The sequence below is a fragment of the Elephas maximus genome, chromosome 4, assembly GCF_024166365.1.
Source record: "Elephas maximus indicus isolate mEleMax1 chromosome 4, mEleMax1 primary haplotype, whole genome shotgun sequence".
Taxonomy (NCBI): Eukaryota; Metazoa; Chordata; class Mammalia; order Proboscidea; family Elephantidae; genus Elephas; species Elephas maximus.
Window position 1 is genome coordinate 196,756,066 of NC_064822.1, and position 23,435 is coordinate 196,779,500.

Sequence of the window (23,435 nt, forward strand, 5' to 3'; positions counted from 1 at the left end):
TTGTCTCCTGTCTTTTTAACGAACTGTTACTTTCTTCATGTATGATGTCCTTGATGTCATTCCACAACTTGTCTCATCTTCGGTCTATTAGTGTTCAGTGCACCAAATCTGTTCTTGAAATGGTCTCTAAATTCAGGTGGGATATACTCAAGTTGTACTTTGGCTGTCATGGATTTGTTCTAATTTTCTTCAGTTTCACCTTGAACTTGCATAGGAGCAATTGATGGTCCGTTCCACAGTTGGCCTCTGGCCTTGTTCTGCCTGATGATATTGAGCTTTTCCATCATCTCTTTCCACAGATGTAGCTGGTTAGATTCCTGTGTATTCCATCTGGCGAGGTCCATGTGTATAGTTGCTGTTTATGTTGGTGAAAAATGGTATTTGCAATGAAGACGTTGTTGGTCTTGCAAATTCAATCATGCGATCTCCGGCATCGTTTCTGTCACCAAGACCATATTTTCCAACTACCAACCCTTCTTCTTTGTTTCCAACTTTAGCATTCCAGTCTCCAGTAATTATCAGTGCATCCTGGTTGAGTGTTCAGTCAATTTCAGACTGCAAAGGCTGGTAAAAATGTTCAGTTTCTTCATCTTTGACCTTAGTGGTTGGTGCATAAATTTGAATAATAGTCATATTAACTGGTCTTCCTTGTAGGCATATGGATATTTTCGTATCACTGACAGTGTTGTACTTCAGGATAGACAAGGAAATGTTCTTTTTGACCATCAGGGCAACACCATTCCTCTTCGAATTGTCGTTCCCGGCATAGTAGACCATATGATCGTCCAATTGAAAATGACCAATACCAGTCCATTTCAGGTCACTAATGCCTAGGATATCAATCTTTGTGTGTTCCATTTCGTTTTTGATGATTTCCAATTTTCCTAGATTCATACTTCGTACATTCCAGGTTCCGATTATTAATGGATGTTTACAGTTGTTTTTTCTCATTTGAGTCGTGCCACATCAGCAAATGAAGGTCCCGAAAGCTTGACTCCATCCACATCATTAAGGTCGACTCTACTTTGAGGAGGCAGCTCTTCCCCCGTCACCTTTGAGTGCCTTCCAACCTGGGGGGCTCATCTTCCAGCACTATATCAGACGATGTTCTGCTGCTGTTCATAAGGTTTTCAGTGGCTAATTCTTTTGAGAAGTAGACTGCCGGGTCCTTCTTCCTAGTCTGTCAGCTCAGCTGAAACCTGTCCTGCCTCTGAATACCAGTGGCATAGCTTCCAGCCTCACAGCAACACGCAGGCCCCACAGTACAACAAACCCATAGACACATGGGGGAAGGTGTTTCTTGTCTGGCCCTTTATAGAAAGAGTGTGCCATTCCCTGCTGTAGGTCAGTTGGGTAGAATTGAGATCATTACCGTCTCATGACTGATAATTCGTGAAAATGGTGTATCCATTTATTTAGGACTTCTTTAATTTTTCTCAGTAATGTAATTTTCTGTATAGTGGTCTAGCACATCTTTCATTAGATTTATTCTTAGGCTTTTGATATTTTCATGCTGCTCTAATGATACTGCTATTTAATTAAAGTTTTTATTGAGATAATTGTAGATTCACAGGCAGTTTTAAGAAACGGTTCAAAGAAATCCCCGGTGCGCTTTAACAGATTTTCTCGAGTGGTTACGTAAAATTGTAGCAGAATATCACAACCAACATATCGATACAATCCTCTGACCTTATACAGGTTTTCCCCAGTTTTACTTGTACTTGCGTGTGCGTGTTAAGTTCTGTACAAGCTCATCACCTGTGCAGGTTCCTGTGTCCACCGGCACAGTCCAGGTACCTCATGGTTTTTTCTCCACGAGAGTCCCGGTGCTGGCCTTTTACAACCACTCTCACCCATCCTCCATCGTTAACTCTGGCAACCACTGTTCTTTCCTCCATTTCTAAAATTTTGTCATTTCAGAAGTGTTATATGGATGGAATCCTATAGCATGTAACCTTTTGAGATTGGTTTTTATGAACAATGCTGCTGTGAACATTGATGTCCAATTATCTGTCTGAGTCCCTGTTTTCATTTCTTTCGGGTGTTTAGGAACAGAATTTCTGGGTCACATGGTAACTCTATATTTAACTTTTTGAGGAATCACCAAAATACTTTCCTAAATTGCATCTTTTCAAACTTTTATTTCCAACAGTTTGTTGCTGTAATGTAGAAATAAAGTTTATTCTTATACATTAACTAGATTTATAGGAGCCTCCGAGGCTCAGTGGTTAAGCACTGGGCTGCTAACCAGAAGGTCGGCAGTTTGAACCCAGCAGCAGCTCCTTGCAGGAGAAAGACCTGGCGATGCGTCCTGTAAAGACTTCAGCCTAGGACACCTGTGGGGCCGTTCTGCTCTGTCCTGTAGGGTTGCTATGAGTTGTGATCAATTTGACAACACGTAACAACTTTGTATTTGGCCATCTTGATAGTAACTTACCTTTGTGTTGTTTCATTTTCTCTGCATACACGATCATGCCCTCTGGGACAGTTTTATTTTGTTCTTTACTCTTCTGAAACATTTTGCGTCTTTTTCTTGCCTGTCGTTTTGCCGGAACTTCTAGCACTACGTTGAATAGAAGTGGGGCTGGTCGACCTTCTTTTTCTTTCTCTCAGAGGAAAAGCTTTCAACATTTTACAATTAAGTATAATGTTTTTTTGAGGGACTTCTATTGAATATCTTAAAAAACCTGATTAAGGGAGTTTTCTTTATTTCTAATTTTTTTGAGAGTTTATAACATGAATACCTATTGAATTTTATCAGATGTTCTTACTGTTGTCTATTGAACTGATCATATCCGTTCTTCTCTATTTTGTTAATAGATAAATTACACTGCTTGACTTTCTAATGCTAAACCAACCTTGCATTCATGGAATACGCCCAACTTGGTTGTAGTATATGTTATTGTGCTTTCTTTTACATTGCTGAATTTTTGCATCTGTATTCATCATGAGATTGGCCCTTAATTTCTCTTTCTTCCAAATGCCCTTATCAGATTTTTAAAGTCAAGGTTTTATATCCTCATCAAAGGAGCTGGGACATATTCCCACTTCCATGTTCGCTGACAGAGCCTGCGTAAGATTGGGATGTTTTTCTCTAAATGTTTGGTAGAATTCACTGGGAAGGCCATTAGAGCCTGGAGTTTTCTGCTTGGAAAGGTTTTTAATGATGGATTTAATTTCTTCTAAAGTTATAAAACTATTCAGATTTTTCTGTTTTTGTTTTTTTTGTTGTTGGTATAGATAAGTGTGTTTTTCAAGGAAATTTTTTTATTCTAAATTCACATAAAGTTGTTCATAATGTTCTCTCATAATAGTTCTGATGTTTGTAGGGTCTGTCATGGTGTCCTTGGTGTCATCCTAATACTGTTATTGGAGCCGTCTCTGTTTTGTTCTGATTCTTCTTTCTCTGTAGGACTTTACTGTCTCCCCTTCTCCCTTCTCCTTCCCCTCCCGTTCCTCCTCATCTCAGCACAAGTGTGCAGTCTAAAGATCCCTAGCCAGGTGGACCTCCTCTGTTCCCAGGGCCCCCACCAGAGAACTGGGCCTGCCCCAGCCCCTAGTCTGGCAGCCTGGGCACTGCAGGAGCTTCCTGTGCGTAGGCTGAGCTAAGCTGCATTTTCAGATGCATGCAGAGTGGATCCCCGCCCAGGCTCCTCCTAGTCACTGCTGTCTCACCTAGGAACTGCTGAGTGGCCCGTGGTATCAGCAGTGGGCCCCACGGTGCCCCCGTTCTCTGACTTCACCATCCACAGCCCATTGGCATTGCTCACCAGCCAGACGCGAGTCACCGTCGTCAATTCTAGAACCTTGGTCCTCCTTTTCCTTTCACGGAATGCCGACCAACCATCTCACCTGCTCTGTGCTCTCCTTGATGTGCTTCCAGGCCCTGTGAATGAGGTCCCATGGCCCTGGCCAGCTCTGTCCACACATTCACTTTAACACACGTGTGCTGAGTGGTTGCTCTGCATGCAGCCTGCCCTGTCACTCACAGTGTGTGTAAGCTGCACAACAGGACATGCGGTGCATGGGTCCTCGGAGTGAGCCAGGGAGCTATGGTCTTCTCACACTCTCCTGCATCCGTGTCTCTACCTGTGCTTGGTCAGGGCTTCCTGACACACTTGTGTGCGTTGGGCTGTTTTCGTATCTTCCATCATTTCTGTGTGATGTCCCTGAGAGTATATCTTTCTCTGTTCCTGGGGAACATCTCACGTCTGTGGTCTCTGCACTGCTTGCTGACTGGCGTGTCTGGTTTCAGGTGATTGTGTTTCTGAAGAAGAAGGACGGGTTCATTGGCTTGGTGCTGCGGCACCTCGGCACCTCGGCCATGATGGACCTGCTGCTGCGCCTGGTCAGCTGCGTGGAGCCAGCTGGCCTCCGGCAGGAGGTCCTGCATGTGAGTTCTGCACGGGCCCTCAGGGTGGGTCCTGGTTCTTCTTTGTGGCCCCGGGTGGGATGGCTCACTGCCCTCAGGCTTACCAGGGGATTGAGTGTGTCCTGGGTGCATGCAGAGGGTACCTGGCCAAGAAGAGGAGGCTGACGGGCTCATTGAGGGCTCAGAGGACACCGTGCATCTGCACCCACTCTTGCGCCGGGGTGTGTTCTCCCCTGGTGCCATCAAGCTCTTGTTGAGGGCTTGTGGTTGAGACTGGACTTCCAGGGGCACAGGGCAGAGCAGCTTCCCTCACTCTGTGAAGGAGCAGAAATGACCTTCCTTACCTCCTTCTCCCACCCCTCCCCAGCACCACCCTCAGCCTTGTGCCCAGGTGCGTACCTGTGAGAACAGTGCTTGCTGAGAGTCTCCGTGGAAGACAGAGTCACGGAACCCAGAGCTGAGACGTCTGTCCTGGGGTGTTTGGACGTCGTCTTCCAGTAGGGTACCCTCTCAGCAGGAGGATGCCCCCCCATAGCTCTTCCGTGAGAAGAGGAAGGTCTCCAGCCCTGGAGTTGGGGACAATACCTAGGCCCACACTTAGGTTAATACTCGCTCCTTTCTGGGCAGCCCCCACCAAGAATTCAGGATAGCAGCCAGTGCTGTGCGCTGAGTGTGGTGTGAGTAGTGGCTACTGTCACTCACGGTCAGAGGAGCCACGCTGGCTACCTCGAGCACCTCACCTCTCTGTTCTCAGAGCAGCACGTGGGCGTGCCATCCAGTCTCTGGATGTGGAATCTGAGGTGCAAGAACCGAGTCGGTGTGGCAGCGGGTCGGCCAGGCCTCGGGGCTGCGTCCCACACGTACTCTGGGCTTGGAAAGGTGGTCTTACTGCTCCTGCCTGGCCCTGGATGCTGTGGGGTGGGACAGTCTGGGGCTCATGTCCAGTCTCGTGCACTGGGATGGGGCCCAGGGCCACTGGGTCTCCAGGTCTTCCTGGCTGTTTTGCATCCTGGTCCTCCAAGATACGTCCTAAAGACAGAGTTTACATGTGCTTACGACACGTTGGCGGTTATCCCCACCCTGTTTGTACACATTAGGGTCACCCTGAAATTCAATTAATGCCTGTCTTGGTTGGACAAATGCAAACACTGCCTGCGAGAACTCTGAATCAGGACTGTCCGTGCTGTGCTGTGACAACACCACCTCCAAGTCCTAGTGGCTTATGGCGAATAAGGTCCTTTTTCACTCACTGCCTGGGGTCCACGGGCCTGTCGGGATCTGCAGTGCCTCCTTCTGGAGCCCAGGGTGGTGGAGCGGCCCCCTCCGCTTAGGCAGTGCTGGGGCTGTGATGGTGATGAGACAGTGGGAAGTGAGCACACACAGCGCTTCCGCCTAGCCCCACAGGCCAGCATGACCTCCATGGCCAGCCTTGACCTTAGGAGTGGAAAGTGCACTGCTTCTGTGGGCTTGGGTGGGCCTGGGGTGATGGGTGTTGATGCTGAGTGGTTCACTCACTGCTGGCCAACCTCCAAGAAGAGTTGGCTCATCGATAGGAGTCATATAACGATAGCAATGGTGAGTGTTATATGGTAGCAGCGGGTGTTACGTGGTAGCATGGTAACAGGGCTGTTAATATGGTAGTACGGTAGCAGCAGGTGTTACATGGTAACACAGTAGCTGTGGTTGTAATTTGGCAACTTTACTTCCCAGTAATTAAAAAAGAAAAAAAGCCTTCCTGCCTGAAGGAGTATGTCCTGGTAAATATGGGATATTTAGGTTGAAAGTTCTTTTTCAGGACCTTCCAGAGGGTTCTATCTGGTGAATGAACTGTTGTTGTGGCCTTGGTGCTGTATTATCTAAACCCTGGATTTAGGCTCAGGCCCTAAGCAGACATGTGCTGAGGGAATGCTAAGCACTTAGCACAGGACCAAGCAGCACACTTCTGCGTAGGGCCAATGGTGAGCATTTAGGCTTTGCTGGCCCAGCAGCCAGAGACAGTATGCAAACAAGTGGGCGTGGCCATGTTCTAGTAAAGCTTTATTGACAACAGCAGGCAGTGGGCAACTTGGACCCATGGGCAGTTTGCTGGCCCCTGATGTAATATCCAGTAGTGAGAGTGATCTCCAGATGATGCATCCTGAGAATGCTTGGGGTGTTGAGGGCTGGTGTGACCCTTCAGGTATAACTATCTGCTCCCGCTGAACCCCACAGCAGCCCTTCCCTCCAATGAGACATGCCAGGCATGGGTCAGCAACGAGTGCCCTGAGCGCCTGTCCGATTGGGCTGGGGGAGAAAGTCCTAGTGAGGAGGAAGGACAGCCAGCCAGCTGCAGGCCCCTGTGTGGCGGAGGCTGGTGATGGGTGGTCCACCTGGCTCGGGGGAGGACTGAGCTAGGGGCCTGTGGAAAGGAAACTGCAGTGAAGGGGACCAGGGTGTGGTCAGGGCACCCCAGAGCTGTCACCTGTGTGCCCTGCAGGCCTGATTCCAGTGTGCCTGGAGGAAGATGTGTGCTCAGGAGGGACAGGAGTTAGGCATGTGAAGGGAGGGCTGAGCCTGGGGATGGCAGCCTTTGCAGCAGGCTGCCCTGAGAGAGGTGGGGGAGCTGGAGCTTCCGGGAGAAGCTTGGAGAGGTGTAGGCTTGTCTCAGGTCAAAGGAGGGTGGAGAAGGAGTGGGCTGATAGACATCTGACCCTCACTGGCTTGGCCAGGGGCCACCTTGTGGCTTGTGTACTCTTAGCTGATGAAACCAGGGCTTTGAACTGGTTTGGTGCAGTTGGAACCCCTGCTGAGAATTTGCATTTCTAACAAGGTCCCAGGAATTACACATAAGAATCACCTGGGGATCTTGTGAAACGTAGACTGGGTCTCAGTATATCTGGGGTGGAAATGCACATTCTCAGCAAGGGTTCGAACAGGACAGACTGGTTTGAAGCCATGGAAGAAACTGAGTTGGGAGATAGACCTGGATGAGGCTGATACTGAAGTGGGTATGACCAGGCTGGTCGTCTTCCTCTTAGTCCCAGGTGGCCCCTGGCTGGACAGGCTCAGCCATGTGCCGGCTCGGGGAGGACTGGCCCCAGGCAGAGCTTGTGTGTCATAGAACGCGTTTGCGGGATGACCAAGCACCTGAGGCAGCCCTGTTCTTAGTGAGTGCTGGTGTGGTCGAGAGGAGCGGACCGCAGCCAGGTGTCAGGCTAGTCCTGGTCAGCTTGGAGCTGTTCCGTGATGTGGATTGGCGTCCAGAGTTTGCCAGCAGGAACCTAGAACAACAGAAGAGCGTTTCCTAGCCTTCGCTTTGTTGCCCTGCTCCTGCAGACACCTCTTGTCACTTGCATACGGCCCTTTTGTTGTCTCTTCCCCTCGAGGAGCCCCCCTGGCAGGTTGAATCCACAGCCCAGCTACTTTTGCTAAGTAGTAACTGATTCCCTTTCACGCTCTTATTAATCAAAATACAGCTTTCTCAGTCAGGACTTGTGATTAACCGGGAGATAATTGGTGTTATCAAGTCAAGTTGGTGTAATTCCTGCCCAAAGCAAGAAACTGACATTGGTGGGCCTCCGCAGATGTGTGGTAGCAACACGGTCTCCAGCTGGCATTTGAGACTTTGGAAGGGTGGTCCTCCCGGGGACCTGGCACCGGCAGCCCTTGCTGCGGCCCCCTCCTGTCTGCCTTCTTGACCCAGAGTTTAGCATGGCCCACTGCGCAAGGGGCCCATGGCTGACTAAATCCCACGAGTCCACGGCCATGCTGTGCAGCACCTTTCTTGTATGGGAGCTGAGCAGGGAGAAAGGGGAGCAATGGTCCCAGGGTGCAGGCAGGGGATGAGGTGCCGTGGGGGGGGGGCTGTGGAGCCTCCTCTCGTTCTTTGGGGCCCGAGGTTTCTCACCTGGCTCTCCATGGAGCATCCAGCCACAGTCATCTGTCCTGAGTTTGGTCCAGGAGGACTGGGTTCACAGGTCTCAGCACCAGGGGCTCCCAACCTTTAGTGAGAGCTGACAGAGATGGAGAAAGTGGCAGATGCCTCCTGGTGATGCTGGCATTTTTCCCTTTCAGTGGCTTAATGAAGAGAAGATAATTGAGAGACTCGTGGGGCTGATCCACCCGAGTCAGGAGGAGGACGTGAGTACTATGTCATGGGACCCCTGCTCGCCACTCCTGTGGGCCAGGGTCAGCTCAACAGTTTTCTTCCCTAATCACGGGTAGACTTCTGGGCTACTTTTTAAACTGAAAAGTAATCCGTACATATTATAAAAACAATTCTGACAGGATTGTATTAGTCATCTGTGGCTGAGTATCAGATTACCCCCAAATTTAGCGGGCTATTTTCCGTTCCCTGTGACTAGGGAAGCTGGCTGCCCTATGTGAGTGCCGTGGGGCTGACCGGCCCTTTGACTAGCCTGTCATCAACTATCCAGAGGCAGGCATGCTGCCACAAAGCCAGCCTGGCAGCTCTTGTTTTCCCTAAAAATAGTCGTGCAGGCATTCACTTTAGTGCGCTGGGTGCTCTCACCTCTGTCGGACTCAGAGCTCTGCTCCCTGGGGGTGTCGGCTCCATGGTTATTCTCTGCAGTGCGCCCCGTGGCCAGCACGTGTATGGTGAAAAGATCCCACGCCGCTGGCAGGTGCGTGTACACAGTGGGGAGACCCCATGCCGCCGGCAGGTGCACACACACAGTGGGGAGACCCCACGCCGCCGGCAGGTGCGCACGCACAGCAGGAGACCCCACGTAGTGGGGAGACCACACACTGCTGGCAGGTGCACACATACAGTGAGGAGACCCCACACCGCCGGCAGATGCACATACGCAGTGGGGAGACCCCACGCCGCCAGCAGGTGCACACACACAGTGGGGAGACCCCACGCCGCTGGCAGGTGCACACACACAGTGGGAGACCCCACACAGCGGGGAGACCACACACTGCTGGCAGGTGCACACATACAGTGAGGAGACCCCACACTGCCGGCAGATGCACATACGCAGTGGGGAGACCCCACGCCGCCAGCAGGTGCACACACACAGTGGGGAGACCCCACGCCGCTGGCAGGTGCACACACACAGTGGGGAGACCCCACGCCGCTGGCAGGTGCACACACACAGTGGGAGACCCCACACAGTGGGGAGACCACACACCGCTGGCAGATGCACATACGCAGTGGGGAGACCCCACGCCGCCAGCAGGTGCACACACACAGTGGGGAGACCCCACGCCGCTGGCAGGTGCACACACACAGTGGGAGACCCCACACAGTGGGGAGACCACACACCGCTGGCAGGTGCATGGTGGAGCTCCTGCTTTCCTGGAAAAGTTGCGTTCTCTGCAGCAGCGTTCCCATTTCCTTAGCTCCAACGACTCAAATGAAGATGAGTAGTAATTTGCTGTTAAATTTAAAACACAGTGTCAGAGACACCATCTTGTTCACGGCATACCTCAGACCATCTACCCGAGGTACAGAGCAACAACTGCATAGCATTTCTGACCACTGTGAACCCCTTTTGAATTCCTGAGGGTGGTCACAGCAGAAAAAGTCTAAGCAGACCCACCTTTGACGAGGGGAAAGTCAGACACAAGCATCTTGGACATGAACTAGCCAGTCTGAGACCTTTGCAGAAACTCCTTGAGAACTGTTCTCAGCGGCACTTCTGTCTCCACCTGCCCAGTCCCCGGAGAACCCCAGTGCCCTGTGGGTGCTGATGGCACCTGCTACTTGTTCCACAGAGGCAGTCCAATGCATCTCAGACACTCTGTGACATTGTCCGGCTGGGCAGAGACCAGGGTGGTCAGCTGCAGGAGACAGCAGAACCTGACCCTCTCCTTGCGGTTCTGGAGTCGTGAGTGCTGCCCAAGGAGGTGGGGACTCTGTGGCATAGGGATGCCCAGGCCTGCTCAGCGGGAGGGGCCACCATCCTTCACCGTCCTCGCCCAGACTCACAGCTGTGTTTGCTGTGATGGGCTCTCCCGGCTGCAGGGGAATGCAGGGGGAGGTCCCCGGGGTGTCCCTGTCAGGCCCGAGCTCAGGCCCAGTGGGAGCCCTCCAGGTTCCTGGCGTGACCATGTGTCCCTGACAGGCCCGAGCTCAGGCCCAGTGGGAGCCCTCCAGGTTCCAGGCGTGGCCAGTGCTCCCGCAGTGACCATGTGTTCCTGACAGGCCCGAGCTCAGGCCCATTGGGAGCCCTCCAGGTTCCGTGTGTGGCCCGTGCTCCCACAGTGACCATGTGTCCCTGACAGGCCCGAGCTCAGGCCCAGTGGGAGCCCTCCAGGTTCCAGGCATGACCATGTGTCTCTGACAGGCAGGGCTGCATAGAGCAGCTGCTCAGGAACATGTTTGATGGGGAGCAGACTGAGAGCTGCCTGGTATGCGGCACGCAGGTCCTGCTGACTCTGCTGGAGACACGGCGTGCCGGGTGAGTTTTGGTGCCGGGGGCACTGTGGGCCAGGTGGCGGGCCTGACCTGTTGTCTGTGACTTTAACTCATTTCAGATCGCCCAGGTGTACTTTACAGTTCAGGGCAAGTCCCTTTGGTCATTGTGTCAGTTGCCCCAACCATGGCCGTCTCTCTTGCCAGTTGGCGAATGTGTTTGTGTACCTGCGAAGGTACTGCAATGGGGTGTGTGCGGAGTGGCCCGGGGGCCCCCATACTAGGCTGTGCCTAGCAGAGGTGGGGAGTGGATACGACCACCGCACTGAGCATGGGGTTGGGGAGGCGGTGCCCCAGCTGTGGTCTCAGGGTTGAGTGGGGTCATGAACCAGCAGGATGCAGTAGGCAGGCAAGTTTGGGGAAGAAATGGAACTCGTTTTGGGATGTGTAAGTTTGAGACCCTTATAGAATGCCCCAGTAGAAATTTCAGTTGTTTGAAAGTGCTGGTCTGGAGCAAGGGGAGAACCTGGATTGGTTCTTGGCATCGTGGGTGACCAGAGATGAGGTGGCCCAAGGGAGCTAAAGAGGTGACCCTGGTTAGCGGCAGATGGCAGGAGACAGGCAGAGTACAGGAGCTCTGTGAACGGGCTGAGAGGCCTGGGGAGAAGAGCGTCCAAGTAGGGAGGGGGCTGTGGGCAGGGCGGGGCTGGGGGACCCATGTGGTATGCCCTCCGGGCGCTAGCTACCTCCCCGAGTCCCCTCCGCTCCCTGCCTGGGCGCCCCTCTGCCTCCAGGATGGCCATCCTCTGTGGCTGTGCTCTGTCTGCTCGGTTGCCTTATTCCCACCTGCGGGGACTTTGCCATAGCCCCCACCACTGACAGCATATATGCTGTTAAAAAGAGAATGAAAAAGGAATGGCAGAAATTGGCTTTATCTCTGGGCAGTGAGACTGTTAGTAGTCTCTGGCTCTCTGTTTTTGTCATCTGATGCATATTTGTTAGTTTATTACCTAAAAGTGGAATTACAGTGTTATAATCATTTACTCAGGTTAAATATCTGGAATGTTGGTTTTCTCTTTTCATAAACCCAGTACAATTGCCTCTGGTGCCCTGTGGGTTTAGGGAGGAAGCCTGGGCGCTCTCTGAGAGATGGTGTGAAAATGAGGAAAGACAGATGGGCCAGCTGTATATCTGCAGTTTTTTTTATCCTCTTGTATATTTGAAATCTTTTTCTATAATGACCATGTATTATTTTTATAATCAGAAAAAGTCTTTAAATCAAGCTCTCAGTTTTAAAAGGCCAAAAGAGCCACATGGGGCTACCCTGTTTCTGGTCTCTCAGCCCATGTGTAGGGACAGCAGCGAGCATGTCAGAGGCAGTAACGAGGGTGGGCCACGTGGTGAGTGGGTGCCTTTGGGGTTCCCCGCATCCCTCTGCCGCCTCTTGCTCCGGTTCCACTTGTTACCCGGAGCCTTTCCTGAATGTCTCCCTCTTCCGTCTACACCAGAGGATGTACGGAGGCCTTGGATAGTTTCACTCTTGAGGTTTCCTTCTGGGAAAGGGGCAAGCATCTCCTCCTGGGAGAAGGCTGCATGTTGTGTGGGTCAGGCCTGAGGGTGGCATGCCCCATCGATGTCTGCGTCCTGCCTTCACAGGACAGAGGGTGGCTCGGTGGACTCCTTCTCTCAGGGACTCGAGCGGCCGCACAGCGTTAGCAGTAGTGTACTGCAGGGCATCGAGCCGCGGCTGAGGGACTTCCACCATCTGCTGCTCAGCCCGCCAAAGGTGAGCTGGTCAGCCGCGTAGATGGGAGGCAGCATGGGCTTGGCCTGTCCACTGCCCCTCAGGCCTTCCCTCAGCACCTGGGCGATTTTCAGACCTATTGGTGGGGCCTACAGCCCAGCACTCTGCGGGCCCCCAGATGTCTGTCAGCCTTCTGTTGGTGCGGGACGCTCAGCTCCTGAGGGCTGAACCAGGTGGCCTGGCTCAGCAGTGCGGGGTAGGGTGCTTGTGGCCATGCTGAGGAGGGTGACATCAGTGAGGCGGCACCCCAGCCCTTCAGTCTTTCCTCAGGTGCCATTCAGGGCTGCTCCCTACCCACCAGCCCCCAGCCTGTCCCTGATGCATCTCCTTAGCACCACATGACCTGCCTTGCTGTGTGGCTCCTTTATCAGTACACTTGTTGTCCGTCTCCCCCTGAGAAAGTGAGCCTCGGGAAGGCAGGTCATGGCCAGGACGAGGGTAAAGAGAAGGTGGGATCAGCAGGGCTGCACCATCTGAGGAGGCATGTTCAGGGGGTCTGTGGCTCCGGATCCTGGGCGGGAGTCCCCAGAGAGCCCCACATCTGCCCCTGGTGTCATGCAGGGTCTCCCAGCTCCGACAGGCTGGCCCCACCTGCTGCGGGTGTTCCTGATGGCTGGTGTGCATGGGGGGTGCTGGGGCGTGGGGCCTGATGATCCCCTCAGCTCCTGTCACAGGCAGACCCCACAGCCCCTCAGAGTGGGTGGCGTGGGAGCGAGGCTGATGGCTGCAACCTGTGCTGTAGAAAAGCGCAATCCTCACCACCATCGGCGTGCTGGAGGAGCCGCTGGGGAATGCCCGTCTGCATGGTGCCCGTCTCGTGGCCGCACTGCTGCACACGAACACGCCCAGCATCAACCAGGAGCTCTGCCGGCTCAACACGATGGACCTGCTGCTGGTGAGTGGGCCTGTCATCCAGGGTGTCGTGTATCCTGCAAGTGCACCTGTTTGTGTGTCCCATGTGGTGCGTCTCGAGGGGCATTTGTCTGTGTGTCCCACATCTGTGCGTCTCGAGAGGGCATTTGTCCGTGTGTCCCTCATAGCTGGTGGTCACCCTCCTCCTGTGGGCATGACAGCAACCGGCAAAGTGGTCAGGGCCCCACAGGGACAAAGGCCACCCACAAGGAAGGTGGTGGTTTGATTGTGGAGCAGCCTCGCCTGTCTGCAGGAGAAACTGCCTTGTGTCAAAGCCCTGGGCTGTCCCGTAGGCCGTGGTGCTTACTGAGCAGCTGTGGTCTTGAGCAGGGATGGATCTCCCAGAACTTGCCCCATGGGAGCAGAGCTTGCTTTCAGGGATGGGATCACATGGACCACCTCCATCCTGATGTTTTGACCTGATGAGGTAGTACTTAATTGTGGCTCTTAAGTATAAAACTTGGAGACAGCAGTTCCTGGCCTGCCCGGGACAGAGCCACCTGCAGGTCTCGACTGGCCACTGTGAAGGGCCCCTGCTGCCTGTGGGACTCTGGTGACTCGGAGAGACCCAGGAGCCCAGGGCCAGAGCGGCAGGTGGCACCATGGGCAGATGCCTTCCAGGGCCCCCCTGCAGTCTTAGTCCCCAAAGGACCGTCCAGCACTGGAGGATTAATGATCCTGCTGTGACCGAAATCCCAGATGGGGGCAGGGGCAGGTATACTTTTCTTTTCTTCAAAGGGTTCTCTTGTGAGAAAAGATTTCTGGTGAGGAAATGTGACCTGTGCTAATATAGGAAAGCCAGCACACCAACCCAGTGGGTGATGGAAATGTGACCCGTGCTCATATAGGAAAGCTGGCACACCAATCTAGTGTGGTCCTGCCACATATCGTTGGCCACAGTGACTGTGCTGCTCCTAGAAGGCCGTGGAAAGTGGGGAGCTCCTCACAGAGGACACTTGGTTTCTGGTCACAAATGTTTCCCTTGTCCCCGCATGCATGTCTGCTGCGGCATACTCCACGGTGGTGTTCTCTTCTGGGTTTTTGTGTCCTGTGGTCTGTTTCGACCAAGCCCTCCCTGCAAAGCGTCTCTGCCACTTCTGGTGCCCACTGCGGCACGTAACTACAGCAGGAGCCTGGCCTGCCTGCTGAGTCAGGGTCCTCCTGAGTGGAGTGACAGCCTCCTGCAGTGGGTGATGGGCGCCTCTGCCCTGGGTCTGCTCTCCCACCTGGGTGAATTTATGCCGAAGATGCACAGAGGGTCTTCATTACAACATGTTTGGGTCAAGAATTAAAATTTCAGCTGTGGGTCGCCCTGATGGCTCAGAGAGGACGTAGCTCCCATGAGGCATGCCAGAGAACACGGGCAGAGGGGGCCTGGCAGCAGGACAGCCTGTGTGCCGTCTTCTGCGAGAGGTCAGCGCAGGCTCGTGTCCATGTGACCGGCCAGGGCCACCAGAGATAGCGGTGCCTGTGGGTTGGGGATCCTACTGTGGAGCAGTGCCCCCCCCTCCCCCGCCAGGGCTTTCTTCGGTGCCACCATCACCGGGCCCCTTGCAGCCCTGCCCTTGAGGCCTTGCAGCTCTGTGACAATGACAACTGGAAACCCCCCAAGTGCTGACCCTGGATGGGCTGCGCAGACCCCGTGCCTCCATGAGGTGGAGCCCGAGTGCCACCCGTGCATCTGTGTGTCTTTGCAGAGGCTCGTGGGAGCACAGGGTGCTGACAGATGGGGGTGATGTCCCTCCCTCATGTCGGCCTGTGGACACGGTTGTCTGGATGGTAAACGGGAAACACAGGGCCGTACCTCTGTGGGCAGAGCAGCTGAGCAGATGGGGAAGGTCTGGCTGGACAGACAGATGAGCGGAGGCTGTGATCTGGCCAGGCAGCTGCCCCCTGAAGGACCATGGCCTTAGCCCGTGTCCTGTCACTTCATTCTCACGCCAGCTCTGGAGCCAGGCCCTACGTGCCCCCCAAGTACAGAGGAGGGGCCAGGCTCACAGCTGTGCTAGCTGCCTGGCCCAGGCCTGCCTGTGACCCCAGGCCACCTCCATGAGACCCAGCGCCACAGGATGGTGCCCACCCCCTGTGCCCCACGTCCTGTGTCCCTGCACATACCCCCTGTACCACACGTCCCCTCACCCACCCCCTGCTCCCCATGTCCCACGCCCACCCTGTGCCCCATGTCCTGTGACCCTGTACTCCACCCCTGTGTCTAGTGCCCTGCGAACTTGTACCCATGTCCCCACATCCCTGTACCCTACACCCCGAGTCCTTGTGTCCCACCCTTCCTACCCCATGCCCACCCCACACCCCACATCCCATATTCCTGAGCCCCGCATTCTGGTGCCCTGAGCCACCGCATCCCTGTTTCTTCATGTTTTGCTTCCTTGTACCTCACCTCCACGTCCTGTGCCCTGCATCCTTGCACCCCCTGTCCCCATGTCCGTGTATCCCACACGTCCCAGTACCCCACACTCCTTTTGCACCTGCACTCCATGTCCCACGTTCCTGTAACCCACATCCCTGAGTCCCCATGTTTCCCGGGGCCCCCAGCCTCCAGGTACCTCTGTTCTGAGGGCCAGTGTGCAGGCAGCCCTGCGGAGCAGAGAGGCGAATGCACGGAGGCTGAGCAGTAGGCGTGGAGGTGCACTGAGCATAGGGCACGCTGGGCAGAGCAGTGCGGGTGGCGCAGCAGCCCCGTTGGGGAGCCACACTCTGCTTCCCTTCCTCTTGTCCAGTGGCCCCATGTCACCCTACTGGCTGTAGGGTTCCACTCTTGGGAATGGTTGAGGCGAGTTTGGCCCTCCATCGTGGGAGAATGGCAACAGTGATGATGAAGGGCAAGACCAGCTCTGTGCTAGGAGCGCGCCAAGGGTCTCCTGTGCCCCTCCCACAACAGGGACTTGGCAAAGTGACGGCTGGTGTCACAGGTGGGAGCTGGAGTGGGCCATGCTCTGTGCAGGGTGAGATGGCCAACAGTAGACTTCTGCCCCTCTCCGGCCCCCTTTTGGCCCCCCCTCCAGCACCCTGCCAGTGTGTGTGTCCGCGTGCAGAAGGGCCAGGCATGCAGGCTGTGTGGGTAGCAGTGGTGGGATACATGGTCATCCAGCCCTGTTCCGAGCTCATTGCCAACTTAGAGGGTCAGAGACTTGGAGGCTGCTGTGCCCCCATTGTGTTGTGAAAGCAGGTGCATGGGAGAGGACCAGGGGCCGTTCTGGGGAGGCCAAGGCAGCCGGAATTTCTGTTAGGCCACTGCTGCCAGGTGTGGCCTAAAGGCTTCTCTGACCTCGGCCTCCCCAGGGGTGTCCAGCACCTGCCCTTGTGGGGCCATCATATCACTTGTTTTGCATGTGGTTAGGGTCAGGGTGGGGAGTAACGCGTGGAGACGCCGTGCTTCCGCTGTTGGGAGAACACCCGCCTGAGTGCAGGCTCCTGTCCTCTGTCCACCCAGGACTTGTTTTTTAAGTACACCTGGAATAACTTCTTGCACTTCCAAGTGGAACTGTGTATAGCAGCCATTCTTTCCCACGCCACCCGGGAAGAGAGAGCAGAAGGTGGTGAGTCCGTGAGCAGGGTGGAGCCAGCACCAGGGAACAGGACCCCCAAGGACCCGCAGCCTGCAGCCAGCCACCCTGAAGACACATTGGTGACCCATGTGAGTGCAGCGCCTGGATCCCCTGGACTACCCCTCTCTTCCGAGGACACGTGGGGCTGTGTGAAGAGGGGTGACAAGGATGTGGCCATGTGCTTTCTGCAGCCAGCGTTCCCTGGACGTGTGGGCAGTTTTCCTCTGACCCTCATGTGAGAGGATGCCAAATGGCAAAGGCAGCGTCAGGGCCTGTCTGGGTCACGGCCTGGTGAGGGACAGGGCAGCTCTGGACAAGCTGAGAGCAGTGTTGGCCGAGCTGATGCCTGTGGGGCAGGTCACTGTTCTGAGGTTGCCACAGGGGAAGCCCGGACGGGAGAGTGATGAGTCAGAGTCTGTACAAAAACTTGGGGCTTAAAAATGGTACCTGTGGACCCAAGGCACGGCCCTTTTCCTGCACCCTGGCCTCCCCTCACACTCACACCTGCACCCTGGCCTCCCCTCACCCTCACACCTTCACCCCAGCCTTCTCTCACCCTCACACCTGCACCCTGGTGTCCCCTCACCCTCACACCTGCACCCCGGCCTTCTCTCACCCTCACACCTGCACCCCGGCCTTCTCTCACCCTCACACCTGCACCCCGGCCTTCTCTCACCCTCACACCTGCACACAGAGCTCATCCCTGGAGGCTGGGGCTTCACCGTTGGGCTGTGGGATCAATGATGGGCCAGGCAGGATGCGGGGAGTGTGCAGCCTAGGAACACTGCGATGGGGGGCTGGAGTTAGGACACAGGTCCCAGGTGGAGGAACCAGCCTGAGCCAGGCTCGGAGACGAGCACTCAGAGTCCAAAGTGGGGACTTCTGGATGCCAAGTTGGGGGAACAGTGACTGGAGGTGGTGCAGGTTACAGTCCGGTTAGCTGCAGTCAGGATTTGGGGCTTACTCGTTGGGGTCCTGTTTTAGACTGCTTTCTCGGGTGGTGCAGGAAGGGCATGGGGAGGCCAGGGGTGGGACGTGTGGGGACAACCTTCTGTCCAGCTGTTTCCACTTCCCAAGCAGCCCTGGGTGGTGGTGGTGTTTAGGCCAGCAGCCCCTGCCTCTGGGTGCCAGTGGGGACTGCAGGCTGGTGGCCTAGGGTGTGTCATAGGCCACCAGCCCTTCGGCTCCAACATCCCTGCTCTCTGCACCACACCCTGACACTGCCTGTCCCCCCAGCTGTTTCAGAAGTGCTGCCTGGTACAGAGGATCCTGGAGGCCTGGGAAGCCAACGACCATACACAGTGAGAGCCACCGGGAGGGTGTGGGCGGGCCGGGGGGGGGTCCACCCAGGGGGGCCAGCCTAGGGGGGTGAGCTGGTAAGTGGAGGGGTGTCACCTGGGGGTGGTGAGCCTGGGGGCTGAGCCTTAGGAGAGGCCAGTCTCCCAGTTTCAGGACAGGCATCCTCAGAATGAGATGTCCACATTCTCGCCCCATCTTTTCTGTCTGTCCACCTCTCTGTTGACCCAGGTCCTTGCCTTCCACCCCCACCCACCCACCATCAGCTCTCCTGAACCAGGAAGGGGCTCCCTCTTGCCCATACTTTCCTTCCTGTCCCACCATGCCTTTTCTCACTTAGCAGCTGCCGATCTAACGTGCATGGTGGGTGGTGCTGGCCTTGTGGGCCTGAGCGCCTTGGTGTCCAGGCTCCTGGTGTGGCTGAAGGGTCCTGTGTGTGCAGTCCCTTCCCACTTCTAGAGGCTCACCTGCCACACCTCCTTTCCTGCACCCACCGTCCCTGCTCACGCTTCACACAGCTTCAGGGGTGAGCGTGGCGAAAGTGAATTCGAACTCTGACTTGATGCTTGAAAATTTAACTCTTAAGTCTTCCCTGATGTTCTTGGGGCTTGGAAACGTGCCCTTTCTGCGTGATTGTACGTGGAACCACGAGGGCTGCATGCCACCTGTGTTCGTGGTGGTGCGGTGAGGAAGGGGAGTGTGCTTGGGGTGGCGGGTGAGACTGGGCACCACGCCCCCTGCCTGCCCTGCACGTGCCGTCTGCCCCGGCGAAGGTCCAGCGTCCAGTCTTGATCTTCCCAAGAACCTGAGGTGTACCCAGCACCCGTGCAGGGAGGAGTTTTAATTTAACTTCTTTCTGCCTCCCACTTAACTGTCTTGTCCCCAGTACCCACTGTCCACCTTCCATTTCTCAGCCTGCCAGGAGCACAGTGGGGCTTGGGCGGGGCTTGGGCGGGGCTTGGGGATTTCCAGGGACCTGGGGCCATGGGGTAATCCCTGGTGGTGTAGTGGTTAAGTGCTACGGCTGCTAACCGAAAGATTGGCAGTTTGAATCCACCAGGCTGCTCCTTGGAACCTCTATGGGGCAGTTCTGCTCTTTTCTATAGGGTCGCTACGAATCGGAATCGACTCGACGGCAGTGGGTTTTTGGTTTGGGACTGTGGGAGGCCACAGTTGCACGGTACGAAGAGCATGGGTTTGTAGTCCCAACTGTCCTGGGTCAGCTCCTGGCCACTGCCGGCCAGCTGCAGGCTCGGTGGTACAGTGGGAGTGAGAATGGTGCCTGCCCTGCTCATACGTCTTGGCAGACTGGAGCCAAGTCCGGCACGTAGCAGGCCCGCTACAAAAAGGTGTCTTTGGGGGCGAGGTCTGCTGAGCTGTTGAGGGCACAAGCTGCTCTTGGAGGTGGTCCCAGGAGACGTGGGGATGCTACAGTGGGGACAGTGGTCAGGAGACCGTGGAGGGTGAGAAGGCCTGAGTCCCTCAGGGAGAAAAATGGCAGCTTCAAGAGGCTGCAGTAACCACACTGGTAGGACTCAGACTCTGGGCAGGCAGTGGTGGGAAGGCCGTGTTTCCTCCCCTGGTGAGGGGGTGTTGGGGGAACTAGGTTGCGGTGGCAGAGGATCCGGGGCTGGGCTGGGGCATCAAAGGGACCTGGGGGGCTGGTGTCCACCACACTAATGGTGACCATGTTGCTTACAGGGCAGCAGGTGGCATGCGGCGTGGGAACATGGGCCACCTCACGCGGATTGCCAACACGGTGGTGCAGAACCTGGAGCAGGGCCCCATGCAGACCCATATCAGTGAGGTCATCCGAGGTGAGAGCCCTCTGGTCACACCCTCTGGCCAGAGATTGTGTCCAGGTGACAGTCACACTGATGCCAAGGCGAGTGTGCAGGGGCCGCCCCTTACCCGTCCATTTACCCCTCACTGGACGTGGGTGTCTAGTTGAGTTCAGCCATCATGTGCCCGAGACCCTGCCCCTGCCGTGGGCTGTGGTGGTCAGGGCCGAATGCATGTCAGGCAGCACCACAGGCCTGAGGGAAGAGCAGGGCCAGGCCTCTGGTCTCCTGCAGCGTGGCCCCTGAGGGCGAGTGCACTGCTCAGGTCATTCCAAGGTGAGAACGTCAGCGTGGCCTCATGCCTGATGGCCACCGAGCTTCCCCTTCACAGCGATAAAAGGGGCTCCCCCTTTTCTTGGTTGCCATGAGTCTGTGTCCCCACAGGATAGTGCCCTCGAGTTTCGCCCTCCTCTAGCAAGCTCCAACACCCTGATGGGCTAGGGTCCTCAGTCCTGGGGGCTGAGCGGCAGTGCTTCCTTGCAGGGCTCCCTGAGGACTGCCGGGGGCGCTGGGAGAGCTTCGTGGAGGAGACCTTGACCGAGACCAACCGCAGGAACACTGTAGACCTGGTGAGCACGGGCTCAGGGACGAGGCATATGGGCCATACACCAGCCCCCCTGAGCTGGCTCGAGTGAGGACCCTGTATGCAGCCTGGTGCTGGCCCGGCCTCTGCCCACCCGTTGGGAGCTGGGGGCCGTCTGCAGAGGGCCCCCACTGCACTCCATCCCCTGGCTGTTGCAGGTGAGCACCCACCACCTCCACTCCTCCAGCGAGGATGAGGACATTGACAGTGCCTTCCCCAGCGAGCTATCCCTCCAGCAGGTGTGTGAGGAGGTGCAGTGTCCTGAGACATGCCTCCTGCTGTGGCCTGTGCCAGGGAGCCCCTTGCAGGGAACCTGTGGAGGGAACCTGTGGGAAAGCCTGTGGAGAGCACAAGGGGTCCCCATGGCCCTGACAGGTGCTTGTCCCCCAGGCTTTCTCCGAGTACCAGATCCAGCAGATGACAGCCAGCTTTGTGGATCAGTTTGGCTTTAACGACGAAGAGTTTGCAGACCAGGACGACAACATCAAGTGAGCCCCCCAACTCATCAGTGAGCGGAGACCAGGGAGGACCGGCCTCAGAGCCTAGAGGGTTCGCTGGGTGGGCGGGGTGCTGCAGTGCTGTTGGGAGGGTGCTGTCACCTGCACGGGGTGCCCACGCTGCACCCAGCTTGTCTGCCAGCCCTTTGTCCCTGGTGGTCGGAGTGGCACCTCTCCTCCACCCACACCCACTGTCAGCCACCTTGTCCACTCTACCCCCTCCCACCAGGGCCCTGTCTTCACGTCAGGACTTGTCCCACACCCACATGAAGTCCCTCAGGAGGTGGCATTGGGTGGGGTGCCAACGAGACACACAGGCCACCAGTGGCCTCTGCCCAGCCTGGCTCTGGGTGCTACAGCTGAGTCCCATCACTTACATCTGAGAGTCTTGGCTTGACCACCTCCAAGTGAAGGCTGGCCCCAGGCCCCCTGGCTGACAGGCCCCAGAGCCTCCCACCAGCTGACTGACAGGCCCCGGAGCACCCCCGAGCCCACTTTAGGGTGCAAGGCTGTATCTCTTCCCACAGTGCGCCATTTGACAGGGTTGCAGAGATCAGCTTCAGCACCGATGCAGATGACGACAGTGTGAGTGGAGTGCCCTGTACCCCTCTGTCCATTGGTCCTGACAGAATGAGCTGAGGTGGGCGGGGATGCCTGGTACTGGCTTGGCCCAGACCTTGGGGAGGGGGCCAGAGTGCTCATGGGAGCTGGTGTTCATGCCTCCAGCCTGCACCCCCCGTCTGCCCCTACCTCCCCAGCCTGGTGGCCGGGTGTTGTGGGCTCCCACCCCACCCCCGACCCTCTAAAGCCACCTGGTGCGTCTCACAGCCACACGCAGCACTGTTTGAAGCTTGCTGCAGTGACCGCATCCAGCCCTTCGATGATGAGGAGGAGGACGACGACATCTGGGAGGATGGCGAGCTGAGCCGAGCAGCCCGGGTGACGGCCAGAGCCAGGTGTGTCCACCAGCCCGTCGTCACAGCTGCTGTGACACTTCACTCGAGCATGTGCATGTGTGAGGGGTGCAGACACCGTCCCTAAGGAGGCAGGGGTTCTGGGTCCTCAGGGCGTAGGGGGAATGGGCACAGGGCAGGCCTGGACCAGCCCTGATCCTTGGGGCCATCGCCACCTGCCTCGGCCCTCAGGCCGGTACGTGCGGGGGATGCTCAGGCCGGGCGCCACTGAGCCTCTGACCACACGGGCCCTCAGATTTGGAGCCCCCCTCGCCGCAGAGAGTGGCTCAAAGAGCAGCCTAGAGCACGGCAGTCGCAACGGGAGTGTGGACACGGATGCTCCCCGAGGGGCCACTCCTCCAGCTGAGGGCAGCCGCAGCCCCGGCCCGCCGGCCCCTGTGCAGAAAGAAGGCCGTGGTGGGGAGGGCAGTGCGGAAGGTGGGTACAGGGAAGGGGGTTGGTGAGGGCAGTGCTGGGGTGGAGGGGACAGGGTCTGGTCCTGCAGAGCCCTGGCCAGGCCTGCAGGTCTCCCGCTGTCTGGTAGCCACGCCTGCGCGTGCTTTCTCACAGACAACTGCTCCCACCCACCTGCCGTGGTCACTCGGCCACTTGTTCACGGCCGCGGCATCCGCAGCAGGACACAGTGCCCCATGGGTCTGCGGCCTGGCTCTGGCCTGGGCAGGTGGGGGTCTCTGTCAGCAGATGCCAGACCCTCAGCAGAGGCTGATGGGGGCCCCCACCCCCACACACTGGCTGGAGCACCCCATGTGCACATGCGCCTGACTAAAGGTGCTCCTGGGGTGTCTCTGGTTTGATCTGGAACCTTAAGCCACCCAGGGTGCTCCAGAGGGACCATGGGTGGGCCAGGCAGCCGCACTCACCTTGGGGTGGCTGGTGGGGGGGGGCCGCTCCACGGCCCTCGGGTATCTGACCTGACAGGAGCAGTGTTTTCGGCCCTGGGAACAGCCCTGTGCTCTTGGGACGCGGGCAGGTTGCGGACAGCGTCCCACACTCTCAAGACTGAGTCCACGCTGTACTGCTCCCATAGGTGCCGGTTGGGCTGCGGTGTTTGACGAGCCTGTGAGCGCAGCCCTGCAGGCCCCCGGGGTGGCCGTGGACGTCGGCTCCAGTGTCTGGGCAGTCAGCACGCCTGGTGCCTCCACGCCAGAGGAGAAGGGCTGGGCCAAGTTCACAGACCTCCAGCCTTTCTGCTGGTAATGTCAGCATGCTTTCAGGGGGTGTCCTCCCGGCTG

The 23,435-nt window shown here is 56.5% G+C and overlaps 1 protein-coding gene across 8 annotated transcripts in view; it reads left to right on the top strand.

Annotated features, from left to right (window-relative positions):
- The window catches only part of PPP6R2 (protein phosphatase 6 regulatory subunit 2), a 91,557-nt gene that overhangs the window by 65,466 nt on the left and 2,656 nt on the right, over positions 1–23,435 (top strand). For all 8 annotated transcript variants that reach the window (XR_007517461.1, XM_049884760.1, XM_049884761.1 and 5 more), the window contains 16 exons: positions 4,256–4,393; positions 8,426–8,491; positions 10,091–10,203; positions 10,663–10,776; positions 12,387–12,516; positions 13,277–13,429; positions 16,898–17,101; positions 18,249–18,313; positions 20,010–20,125; positions 20,633–20,718; positions 20,891–20,971; positions 21,123–21,220; positions 21,757–21,814; positions 22,058–22,185; positions 22,439–22,620; positions 23,231–23,396. Coding sequence is in view for 7 of the 8 variants with exons in the window: in XM_049884760.1 (XP_049740717.1) it covers positions 4,256–4,393; positions 8,426–8,491; positions 10,091–10,203; positions 10,663–10,776; positions 12,387–12,516; positions 13,277–13,429; positions 16,898–17,101; positions 18,249–18,313; positions 20,010–20,125; positions 20,633–20,718; positions 20,891–20,971; positions 21,123–21,220; positions 21,757–21,814; positions 22,058–22,185; positions 22,439–22,620; positions 23,231–23,396 (1,898 nt within the window). In the remaining variant the exon portion in view is untranslated. The remainder of the gene's footprint in view (positions 1–4,255; positions 4,394–8,425; positions 8,492–10,090; positions 10,204–10,662; positions 10,777–12,386; positions 12,517–13,276; positions 13,430–16,897; positions 17,102–18,248; positions 18,314–20,009; positions 20,126–20,632; positions 20,719–20,890; positions 20,972–21,122; positions 21,221–21,756; positions 21,815–22,057; positions 22,186–22,438; positions 22,621–23,230; positions 23,397–23,435) is intronic.